We start from the raw sequence: 12215 nt of genomic DNA on the forward strand, positions 1-12215 counted from the left end.
ACGTGGCAGGAGGAAGCTGAGGAGGAGTCCAGTGCTCCTCGGAGGAGAGCAAGCAGAAGCCCTGCCAGAGCAGGTCTCTTTTTCCTCATTTTTAAAAAGACAAATTCCCCCCAAATAACAACGGACTACATGGGGTGAAGCGAGCTCACATTGTTTGGGGTTTCCTGGGGGCGGGGGGGGGGGGTGAAAGCTTTCCCACTTATGCTGCTTTGGATCCGTTCTTGGTACAACTCAAGACTTCTCCCAGCCTCCAAGTTGGGGTTTGGTTTTTCTTCCCCCCCCCTTTTATTTTTCATTTAAATGTGTACACATGCAATTGTGGTTTGGGCAGAAAAGGCCAATACAAAACAAATTCTTTTGTAACACAGCAAACACACACTTCCCATCAAGCGCTACTGTAAATGGGGTGGGTGTTTTTTTCTTCCCTAAACTGTTTGTAGTCTGCTTAGATACACGGAGGTATCTCCCCCGAGGCCTCCAAAATGCCGAAGGCAGCGCCACATGTGACGTGTCCGCTCTCATTCCATTTCTGGAGGAGCTGATGGAATTTCAAGGCCCCAGGCAGGGCCAAGGCTCGGGTCTTTCGCTACAGTTTAAGAATGTTCCAAAGTGGCTACTTCTGGCAGCATCTAGGAATCCCAGAAATCTTGCTGCCGGCAGTTCAGGAATAATGAGCTTGCAGACACCAGCGCTAAGTGGCACTATCTGAATGGGTCCTGCAAGTCAGTGGGGAGCGCTCACGCCTCTCAGCCTCTCAGGCGCCGGGGAGGACCCGGCTGACTTGATAGTACTCTCCTCCGGGAGATGGTCTCGGTCCTGTACATTGGTTCCAGTTCGTAGCTAGGGGTGTCACGATTGAAACGGAAAACAAAGGAAGCCCACTCTACCTCCTCGCCAAGTGACTGATCCCACCCGTAAACCCCAGCCAGACCTTAGATGTTCAAAAGACGCATCCCTGGCCCCTTCCCCACCGAAGACAATGGCGCGCTTGCCAATCCCCATCTAGGGCCCTTCCCAGACCATCTTCTGCTGTCTCCCAGTTTTAAAAACCTTGTCTTGGCTTTTAGCTGTCTAAGCATCCATCGCTGCTCACCCCCAGCCTTGCCGCCCAGAGCTCTAGTCCAGGGGTCTGGTAACTACCCGGGGTGAGAGCTGGGACTCACCCGGCTGGTGGAGAAACGCCGGAGCGCCTGGCTGCCCCGCAGCAACATTCTGGAAAGGAGCACTCACACGGGCGGCGTGGCGGCGCGGAGGCTTGGGAGGCAGGCAAAACGGCTCAGCCTGGACACGGCCTGCTGCTTCGAGCCCCAGGTGGTCGGGTGGTCGCGCTCGCAGTGGACAGTCAAGGCAAGCCACTGCCCGCCCTCCCCAGCTGGCAGGGCTCGCAGCCAATCCAGTGCGATTGGGCGGGGCGTGCGCCAGCTGCCTGGAGCTACTGGGACTCAGACCAGTTTCCGGGCTGGTGCCTGGAGGTGATGGGGGTGGTGATGGGGGTGGTGATGTGGGTGGGGGTGGGGGTGGAGGCGTGTTCCAGGCACTTACTGGCTGTGGGACCTTCTACCAGTTACAAATCTGAGGCACCAGCCTCAGGATCTGCCTTCATTGTCAAGCTGACAGTTCAAGTCATGTCTCATAACACCTTCCTGAGAAGGCAACAAGCATGCCAGTGTGTGTGAAGCTACGAAATTTAAGGGGGCACCTTTGCTGTCTAGGGATCCTGCTATCTATCTCACAGACTGATTGCAGGATTTAATGAGAGAAATGTGTATAAAGCACTTGGCAAAGGGCCTGGCACAGAGCTGGTTCCCAGCATCCATAGATAGGTAGATAGATGGATAGATAGATAGATGGATACATAGATGGATGGATGATAGATATCTTTTTCCTTCACCTTCTGGAAGAAACGTTCAGACATGCTGTAGCTGAGCACTTTTCTCAGAGTCCCTTAGCCTGGCTTGCAAGGCCACATGCAATCTAGCATTTCTCACTGCTGTTTCGCTCTAACTGCAGCACTTGCCAATTCCTTCCTGGATCACACTTCCTAGAAAAGCTCGTCATTTGTCACTTGTCACTTGTCACAAACTCTGCAGGACCAAATTCCTTCTCTTCTTAAAGGTTTAAGTCAAATACTGCCTCCTGCTGGAGGCATTTTCTTGATTCTATTCTCCCTAACCTCCTTATCCCCTCCAAGTACCATATTTTGCCATGTATAATGTGCACTATTTTGCCCAAATTTTTAAGGGAAAAATAAGGATGCCTCTTATACATGGGTAGTACTAATTCCGTATCTATATAAGTGTTTTTAAGTCTTTTTATTTATGCTTAAGCATTAACAGTGTACTCTAGAAAGCAATAACAATATCGATATGCAAAATAATACCCTGGAATATGATCATCGTTTTTTCTAGGTGCAAATAAATCATTGAATTTTAAAAAAACTTTTACCTGAAATTTGGGTCAAAAACATGGGTGCGCGTTATACATGACAAAATACAGTAATCTTTTACTCTGTTGAACTGGGAAGAACTTTTGCCTATGCATCTCCGAAGATGTCTCGATCTGTTACTGGTATTTATGAACCTGTCATCTTCTCTACCAGAAGCTCCTTGCAGGCTTATTGATAAGGATTTACAGTCTCTATCACTAAGCAGAGCTTAAAAAATACTTGTTGAAAGAGAATGAATGAATGAATAAATAAGAAGGTAAGAAGGAGGGAAAAAGAAGGATCCTTAAAGCTTGGAGAATTGCAGCAAACACCCAGATTTTTGCTTTGGGAACTGCCCCTCTCCAACTCAACCCATTTCCCTGACTGTATCTGGTGACTTACTGCTTTTTAAAAACTTCCAAATATTGATATTCATTTTATTTGTTCTGCTTTGTATAAACTGGGAGTCATGGACAAGGAGTATGGTTTTTCCTGAGTGGGGGTTCCATAGTTCTATACTCCAACTCCTAACTTTAGAAAATGAGCTTACGCTCACCCAAATATAGTGAAATATGATGTCTAGGATTTCGTTCTGTAAGAACTGAAAGTGTGGTTCTCTTGATAGTTGGAGATTCGACCAGATGCAATTAGAGAATTTCACAAACAAAAAAAATCCCTGCCAATCTAGATTTATATATCCAGAGAAATGAACATGAAATGAAGTCACTTGTAGAAACAAAAGCTTGAGACAATTCGTTGTCAGCGGACACACAATAAAGGAAATATTCAAGAGCATCCTTCAAGCAGGAGGAAAATTATCCACAGGGAAGCCTGCAGAAGCAGGAAGGAATGAAGACAAAAAGAGGAGAGAAGGGGAGGCAAATATGTGAGAGAATTTAAGTGAACATTGGCTATATTAATATTGATAATAATAATAAAAAATCTTGTGGATACACACATATTTACGGGAAAATACACAAACAACAATAAAAAATTTGTTGGATAAGCCCTGGCTGGCGTAGCTCAGTGGGTTGAGCGTGGGCTGCGAACCAAAGTGTTGCAGGTTCGATTCCCAGCCAGGGTACATGTCTGGGTTGCAGGCCATGACTCCCAGCAACCACACATTGATGTCTCTCTCTCTCTCTCTCTCTCTCTCTCTCTCCCTCCCTTCCCTCTCTAAAAATAAATAAATAAAATCTTTAAAAAAATGGAAGAGATTTAAAAAAAGAAAAAAAAGATTTACATGTAAAAAAAAATGTTGGATAAACTTGGGACGGGGACTTGGAGGAATGGAAAGGTCACTAGGTAGAAAGAAAATAACTCCAGATGGAATTTTGGAGATAAAGGAAAGAAGAACAATAGCAAGGGTAAGTATGAGGGCAAATTTAAGTTAATATTATCTAAAATAATTCTAATAATGTTTTATAGAGTTCAAATATAGTATACTTAAAATACATGACAACAATAGATCTGAGTTTTAGGGAGAGAAGATGGATTTAAAGTGTTCTAAGGCCATTGCATTATCTAGAAATAAGGGAGTTACTAATTTAGGTTAGACTTTAATAAATTAAGGATGCACATATGCATATCATAATCTCTAGTATAACCACTGAAAGAATAGTAATACCATGTATAACTACCAAGTTAATAGAATGTAAAACTATCAAGATAATAGAATGATTTTTAAAAATCAAAAGAAGGTAAGAACGGAAACAAAAAGGAACATGGATTAGGTGGGGGGGGGAGAAGGAAATTAGTAAAATGTTAGATTTAAGCTTAAATATACCAGAAATTGCAGTAAATAAGAAAAAAACCTAAATGCTTTATTTTTAAACATTTGCAGATGAAGTTCTGTATCCTCATTTTTAACACCTGCCCCACACTCCATGAGGAGTCTTACATGTCATTTACATAACCTGTCCTTAGGTTGTTTCTAGTCTCCTCGTTACTGGACAGGCAATGGCCCGCAGTGGGCTCAGCCGGCTCAGGCTGGCTTGTAGTATGTGGGTTCTTGACTTCGTGTGGGAAAGATGTCACAACATGAGTCCAGGCGATTTCGATAGTATGTTTATTAAGGCTGGAGACAGAGAAACAAAGGAAAGACTTAGGGGAGAAGAAGTGACAGGAGAGAGCCTAGGTGGTACTCGGCTTTGACTCCATAGAAAAGTTATAGCAAAGGAATGAGCCAAGACAGGGCTGCTGTCTGCTCACCGAGAAGTCAGAGAAGATGGTGGAGGGGACCCCTGGAGAGAGGATCTGGGGGTAAGCCTGGGTCAAGCGCTGCTGCCTACTGCTCCTCTATATGCAAGTCTCCTTGGGAACCTGAGAGTTTAGGAGGAAATAAAAGGTTCATGTCCGAGAAGGGGCCTAGGCATAGTCTAGAGTGAGCCTGCAGAGGGCTTTTTATCTTTTTTCTGTGGATGAGAATATTAGGGGAGGGTTTCAGCAGAATATCCATCAACTTTCCATATGAATTTTTAATATTCTGATGTGTCAAAATGAGCACATAATGGGGTTTGGGAATATTCTTTGGTACACTATACTGTTTTACTTTTTATCTTGAGTCCATCTGACTTTTAATGTGGTGTTTGTTATTTGTTCCTGACTTCATCTGTCCTTGGGCTTAACTGGCACAAATGACATTAATTGGGTCTCTGTTGTCTATCTTCCAGACCAGGGCAAGTTAAGCTATGTAGTCTCAGGTTAGAGAGGAGAGGTATTATAAACCGTTCACTCTTAAGCATTCTTGGTTAGGGGACATAGATTCTTGTAACTCACCAGCTGGCTGTCAGTTGCTCAAACGGGTCTTGTTTAATTTTCTTATCTGAGTGTCCCTACATGACTTGCCCAGGAATTTTCCCAACTTCTTATTATCCTGCCTCATCTTGAGCAACCTTCAGTAAATGACCCCCATCTTCATCCTCAACAAAGGATTCAGCCAGTCAAGTCTTATTTATTTATTGCACTTTTATTTTTATTTTTTAAATATATTTTATTGATTATGCTATTACAGTTGTCCCATTTCCCCCCTTCACTCCCTTCCACCCTTCACACCCCCTCACACCCACATTTCCCCCTTTAGTTCATGTCCATGTGTCATAAGTTCTTTAGCTTCTATGTTTCCCTTACTATTCTTGCCCTCCCACTGTCTATTTTCTCCCTACCATCTATGCTACTTATTCTCTGTACCTTTTCCCCCTCTCTCCCCCTCCACTCCCCTGTTGATAACCCTCCATGTGATCTTCATTTCTGTAGTTCTGTTCCTGTTCTATTTGTTTGCTTAGTTTGCTTTTGTCTTAGGTGTGGTTGTTAATAATTGTGAATTTGCTGTCCTTTTACTGTTCATATTTTTATCTTCTTTTCTTAGATAAGTCCTTTTAACATTTCATATAATAAGGGCTTCATGATGATGAACTTTTTTAACTTGACCTTATCTAAGAAGCACTTTATCTTCCTTTAAATTCTAAATGATAGCTTTGCTGGATAGAGCAATCTTGGATGGAGGTCCTTGCCTTTCATGACTTGGAATACTTCTTTCTAGCCCCTTCTTGCCTGTGAAGTCTTTTTTGAGAAATCAGCTGACAGTCTTATGGGAGCTCCTTTGTAGGTAACTGTCTCCTTTTCTCTTGCTGCTTCTAGGATTCTCTCCTTCATTTTTACCTTGGGTAATGTAATTATAATGTGCCTTGGTATGTGTTTCCTTGGGTCCAACTTCTTTGGACTCTCTGAGCTTCCTGGACTTCCTGAAAGCCTACGTCCTTTGCCAGAATGGGGAAGTTGTCCTTCATTATTTGTTTAAGTAAGGTCTCAATTTACTGCTCTTCCTCTTCTCATTCTGGTACCCCTATAATTGGGATGTTGGAACATTTCAAGATGTCCTGGAGGTTCCTAAGCCTCTCCTCAGTTTTTTGAATTCTCATTTCTTCATTCTTTTCTGATTGTATGTTTTTTTCTTCCTTCTGGTCCACACCATTGATTTGAGACCCAGTTTCTTTTCCATCACTATTGGTTCCCTGTGCATTTTTCTTCATTTCACTTAGCATAGCCTTTCATCTAATTTGTCACCAAAATCAACCAATTCTGTGAGCATTCTGATCACCAGTGCTTTGAACTGTGCATCTGATAGGTTGGCTATCTCTTGATCGCTGAAAAGTATTGGCTCTGAAGCTTTGATTTGTGCTTCCATTTGAGCCATTTTTTTTTTAGGGGGTGGGGTCTGGTCGCTCCTGTTACGTATGAGGGGCGGAGGCTTAGGTGTTCACCAGGGCAGGGCAACCCAGTCGCTGGGTTGTGATGCTGTATGTGGGGGCGGTGTCAGAAAGGGAACAATGGCACTTGCTCCACTCTCTGTCAGATTTCAGTCCCTTCCGCCACTTTCCACAAGCAAATTGGGCCCTTCTGGTGATGGTTCCCAGGTGGGTGGGCTTGTGTACGTTCTAAGACCCTGTGGGTCTCTCCAACAAACTCTCCTGTGAGGCTGGGAGTCTCTCCCAACACCTCAACCTCCGTAAGTGTTTTTCAATCAGTGCTTTTAGACTTTATTTCCCGGCACTGGGGCCCTGGGTCGCATGGTCTGTCTCGCTGCCCATTTTCACCTGGTTTATCTGCATGGGAATGTGTGACTGTGGACAGCCAGCTGCCTTGCACTCCTCACTGGGTCTGCTCGTTGCCTCCCTGCACCTGCACCCAGGGTCTGCCACCCGCCACCTGCACCCTGCGTGCCCGGTCTGCCAGCCACCGCTTTTTCCTGCCGAGACTCCTCTCTGCCAACTGCCAACTCCGCTCCTCTTACTGGTCTGGATGAATGGTTGTTGGGACTTCTGTACAGTTCAATTTTCTGTCTGTTCTAGTTGTTTTTTTTTGTTTCTAAATTTTTGTTGTCCTAATTTTGGTTGTGCAAGGAGGCATGGTGTGTCCACCTACACCTCCATCTTGGCCGGAAGTCCCAGTTGGGTCTTTAAGGTGCGCACCTAGAGGTCTGGTTCTGACGCGAAGGTAGGTATTTAAACCCCAAAGCACACCGCCACATTGCCCCTAGAAGGTGGGATACAAAAATGCTTGTTTTTCTCAGTAACTCTGGGGATCATCATCAGTCTTTATAGTCATATACTATATATTTTAAATGTTAAGTTATTTAAACTAAAATAAGTAATTTCCCCATGTGAGTATCAAGAAATTGGAGTTCAGCACCTGCCGAGAAGAGAGTCCAATAAATACCCCAGGCTCTCAACTGATGCTCTTAGAAAACACCACCCTGGGAAAGAGCGGAATATATGGCTAGGGCAACTGCTGTAAAACCAGCCCACTACTTGGTAGTTGTACTGTGGTTTTCATCTAAGGATCTGCTCCCCTCCCACCACCCCCTTAGATACTGTGGTTCCTATAAAGTTGCTTCTCCCCCAACCCTTCACCCCGGCATCTAGGGGTGGAACACATGACCTAGACTAAGGCAACTGGTGCCTTTTTCCTACTCCCTCAGTTACATGATTGGTCCAATAGTGTGAGCAATGTCCTAGGAAGGCAAATCAAGCCCAGCAAGACTTAATTCTGGGACTTCTGTTTGAGCTATCAGTCAAGGGGGCTCCTATTCTCTCTCATGCTAGATTTGGTATGGTGATAAGCTCGAGGCTGTTAAGGGCTACCATATGGACCTCTAAACTCAGCAGAGGTGTCCAACCCGTGGTCCATGGGCTGCCTGTGGCCCAGGATGGCTATGAATGTGGCCCAACACAAAATAGTAAATTTACTTAAAACCTTTTTTTTTCTCATCAGGTTTCATTAGTGTTTGTGTATTTAATGTGTGGCCCAAGACAACTCTTCTTCTTCCAGTGTGGCCCAGAGATGTCAAAATGTTGGATACCCCTAGGCTTAAAGAGTGTAGCAAAAACTGTGAAGAGACAGAAAAGAAACAGTGAAAATCCAAGACTTGACATCGTTTGAATCCTGAAACTGAATGCTTGTGAAGGCCAATGCCACCACTTAATGTATTAAAAATTACATACAGTAACACTGACTGTTTTTGGTATATAGTTCTGGCTGTTAACAAATGTACAGATTTTGTAAGGAACACCATAGTCAGGATACAGGGCAGTTCCCCTCTCCACTCCCCCTCCCAAATTCATCGCCCTGTCCCTTTGTAGTCACGTCTACTGATTACCCCTGAACCCTGATAACCTCGGAAATGTTCTCCATCTCTGCAGTTTTGTCTCTTCAAGAATTTTAAATAAATGGAATCACACCATGTAACTTTTTAGACTAATTTTCTTCATCCAGCATCATGCTCTTGAAATTCATGTTAATTTTTAGGGAATCCCAGGGATTTTGAGATTTTTCTGTTACTGATTTCTAATATAATTCCATTGTGGTCTGAGGATATAACATTTCAATTCACTGAGACTTGTTGGATGGCCTAGCATATGGTCTGTCTTGCTGAGTATTCCTTGTATGCTTGAAAAAAAATGTCTATTTTACTGTTTTGGAGTAAACTGTCTTATAAACATTAACTAAGTTGGTTGAGAGTATCATTCAACTCCATATTGTATCCACTAGTTAAACACTGAGAGAGGAGTGTTAAAATTTCCAACTATAATTATAATTTTATGTATTTCTTCTTTTATTCTGTCAGATTTGGGTTAATTAAACTTTATCACTCATTGTCAAAAGGAAAATCCCAATTCGGTGACACTCTGAATTCTATGTTCTTAAGAAAATTATTCGTTGTTTTTTTTTTCCTTAAGAACCAACCGAGGGAGGTCAAGAGGAAAGTGTGGCTAACCAAGGGAGGCTGGGACTCCTCGGGTTTTGATTTAGAAAGAAGTAAATTTGCTTGGACTTAAACCTTGTAGAGTGAAGTAGCTTATATTTCTCCTTCCAGGGGCCTCCAACCTGTGGCCCACAGGCCTCGTGCAGCCCAGAATGGTTCTGAATGCAGCCCAACACTAAATCATAAATTTACTTAAAACACTGAGATTTTTTTGTGATTGCGTGTCACAATATATTTAACATGTGACCCAAGATAACTCTTCTTCTTCCACTGTGGCCCGGAGACGCCAGAAGTTTGGAAGACTTGGCCATTTCTTTTACTCAGATTTTGGCGTTCAGCCCCTTTGCAGTAGTTTCCTTGATTATCAGTTTTTCCTTCTAAATGTCAAGCTTCTCTGCCAGCCCAGCCTCTGTTCTCTGCTAATTAAACCCACAGGGCTTCAGCTTTTGCTACCTGGGGTGCACATCTGTTGGGGAATGCATGCATCCAACAGCATCAGACACAGCTTTCAGCTAGTGCAGCTGCAGGTCAAGGACTCCTGGCTGCTGTTTTCAGCAGGCCTGCTGCATGGCGTTTGGTGGTCAGCCAGGGGTTTGGGCAGAGTTTACACTCGGATGTTAGACCCCATCCCTTTGGTGAGCCCCTTGCGTCAGGGTTCTTCCCCTCAAATTTCCAGTTTCTCTTCCAACAACCCTGAACATAGTTTGCTACCACCTCAAGCCAGCAACACTGCAGTGTTTTACTCTTGGATTTGAAGGGGTGAGGGACACTGCCAGGCAAAAAGCCACAAACCCATAATTATTACCATTGCTGTGTAAATTTTCCTGTGGTTTCTGTGTGCTTTTATTCTTTTTCAGATCTTTAAACAGTTATTTTCATTATATTTTGCTTAGTTTTCCTAGTTATTAACTGCAAATGGGTCAACATGACTACATTAGGCCATCTCCACTGACTCCTTACAAGGATATCGAGGTATCTTGTCAATTACTTTGATATATCAATAACCTGTGTAAAAATTTTCTAAGGTAGTTACAACTTTTTAAATTAGGTTATTTTGACCCGCTTTGTAGACCATTATTTATAGAGAAAGACTTTTTCTTTTGGTTCAGTTTGCTCTTTTGAAGTTGAAAGAAGGGTTGGCAAGCTTTTTCTTAAAGGACCAGATAGTAAATATTTTAGGCTTGCGGGTCATAGGGCCACTGGTGCAACTACTCCACTCTGCCATTGTATTGTGAAGCAGCCACAGACAATATGCAAATAAGCGGGCATGACTGTGTTCCAATAAACCTTTATTTACAAAAGCAAGTTGTACATCTGCCAACTGTACTTTATACATTCCTCAGTTAAAATACAGTGGTACTTTAGTACTCGTGGTTAATTCGTTCCAGACCTCGTGATGAGTGCTGAAACCCATGAGTACCGAGCAGGCACTGAGTGCTAAAACATTTTTTCTCATCAAAATGCCACGAAAACAGGGTTTGAAGAGTTCTGAAGCCGACGAATACCGAGGTATGCCTGTATCTTAGTAATTTCCTTTACCAGACAACCCAAGACTTTGAAAGGTTTTAGCAACCAGAGAAGGCCCTGAATAAACACTGGGTGTAGAAATTAACACGCCTCTAATTAACATTCATTTTACATTATAGTTAAAAATTAACGTTAATTTTTTCACGCCTCTATAAATCTATTTTTTTTTTAAACAGCTACCTAGTATTTCATAGGACGGATCATTCAACTTCTGTAATTATTCCCTATTGACAATTTCGATCTTTCCCCATTACTATCTATTAAAAACCAGGCAGTAATGAACATTGCTATATAGCTAGTAGAGTTACTGGGTAACAGATTCTACTCCACGGAAAAGCCAGGTAGCAGGTACAAGCATTTTCCCTCCCCCCTCCCCCCAACCTTTTCGAGAGGAGGGAGTGGAGAGCGGCAAATGCAATGTAGGCAAAGTAGTAGAATTCTGCAACTCTTCCTCTTGCACAGCAGTTTCTTCTCAAGAGTAATCGCACAGGACGTGCAGGAGGAAAGCTGCAAGCTCCCTGATGGTGGCGACAGGGAGGGGTTGGAAATACCCGCCTCTTGGAAGCAGCGCCTGGAGAGCGACTTCCTCCAGGACCACGCCTTCCTGTGAAGCCCTGACCCCATCAACTTTGCCTTTCTGAGAGCAACATGGCCTGGAGACTGCAAGGCAAAATTGAAGGTATAGGTGTGGCATGAGACGAGAAATGCCCACGTGAAAACAGGACAACACCCGGAGGACCGCAGCCGCCAAGGGAGCCGCCCCCAGCCAACGCAGAGGACTCGCTTTCCCAGCGGCCCCCACGGCCCCGCCGGCAGGGCCTTTAAACCCGGCCGCCCCCAGCCCGAGGGGGCGGGACTAATACCGGAAGTCACGTGCTGTGACAGCCGCCGGGGTGAGGCCGCCGTTGTCAGTCACCCAGGCTGGTTGGTGCTGTGACTGCGGGAGGTGCCGAGGTGATGGCGGTGGAGACGCTGTCCCCGGACTGGGAGTTCGACCGCGTTGACGACGGCTCGCAGAGTAAGAGAGCTGCAGGACAAGGGCTGCGGGGGGATGCTCCCGCGTGAGCCTCAGCCTCCGCGGCGCTCCTGCGGCGGGGCTCTGCGTCGCGGTTGCTGCGCAGCCCTCTGATTAGGGGCAGTTTCTGCCCTTTGGGATGTGAGAGGGAAGCGCTGTCTAGCGTCACGTTCAGGGTTAGGGCTCCCAGGAGAGGCGGGTCGGGGCTTGGGTTTGGGGGCGGTGACTGCCCCGGGGAGTCCGCGTGGCCGTGGGGGAGCGGCGTCCACCTTCTGCAGTCCGGGGACACGGGCGGGGCGGGTCCAGGGAGGCCCTGCAGCCCCGGGAGCGGGGGCTGGCCCTGAGTCTCGGGGGCTTTCGCCTGACCCTCCGACCGTTCACTTTGAGAAGAGGCTGAGGTCCGGGTTCCTGTTTCGGTTTCCTGTTTTTCTCGTTTTCCGCCCCAAACCAACTTTTTTGGAAGTTAGAGTGTTTTTTTTTCTTTT

General features: G+C 44.9%; 2 protein-coding genes across 2 annotated transcripts in view; one reads left to right on the forward strand and one right to left on the reverse strand.

The window, feature by feature from the left end:
• The window catches only part of ALDH1L2 (aldehyde dehydrogenase 1 family member L2), a 50090-nt gene extending 48721 nt beyond the window's left edge, over positions 1-1369 (reverse strand). The window contains exon 1 of the mRNA XM_028533328.2: positions 1164-1369. Within this exon, the coding sequence (XP_028389129.1) occupies positions 1164-1211 (48 nt within the window). The 5' untranslated portion in view covers positions 1212-1369. The remainder of the gene's footprint in view (positions 1-1163) is intronic.
• A 10215-nt stretch (positions 1370-11584) lies between these two features.
• Positions 11585-12215, forward strand: part of WASHC4 (WASH complex subunit 4) — a 55054-nt gene continuing 54423 nt past the window's right edge. Inside the window, 1 exon segment of the mRNA XM_028531893.2 lies at positions 11585-11733. Coding sequence (XP_028387694.1) covers positions 11673-11733 — 61 coding nt within the window. The 5' untranslated portion in view covers positions 11585-11672.

This window comes from Phyllostomus discolor, chromosome 2 (assembly GCF_004126475.2).
Source record: "Phyllostomus discolor isolate MPI-MPIP mPhyDis1 chromosome 2, mPhyDis1.pri.v3, whole genome shotgun sequence".
Classification (NCBI taxonomy): Eukaryota; Metazoa; Chordata; class Mammalia; order Chiroptera; family Phyllostomidae; genus Phyllostomus; species Phyllostomus discolor.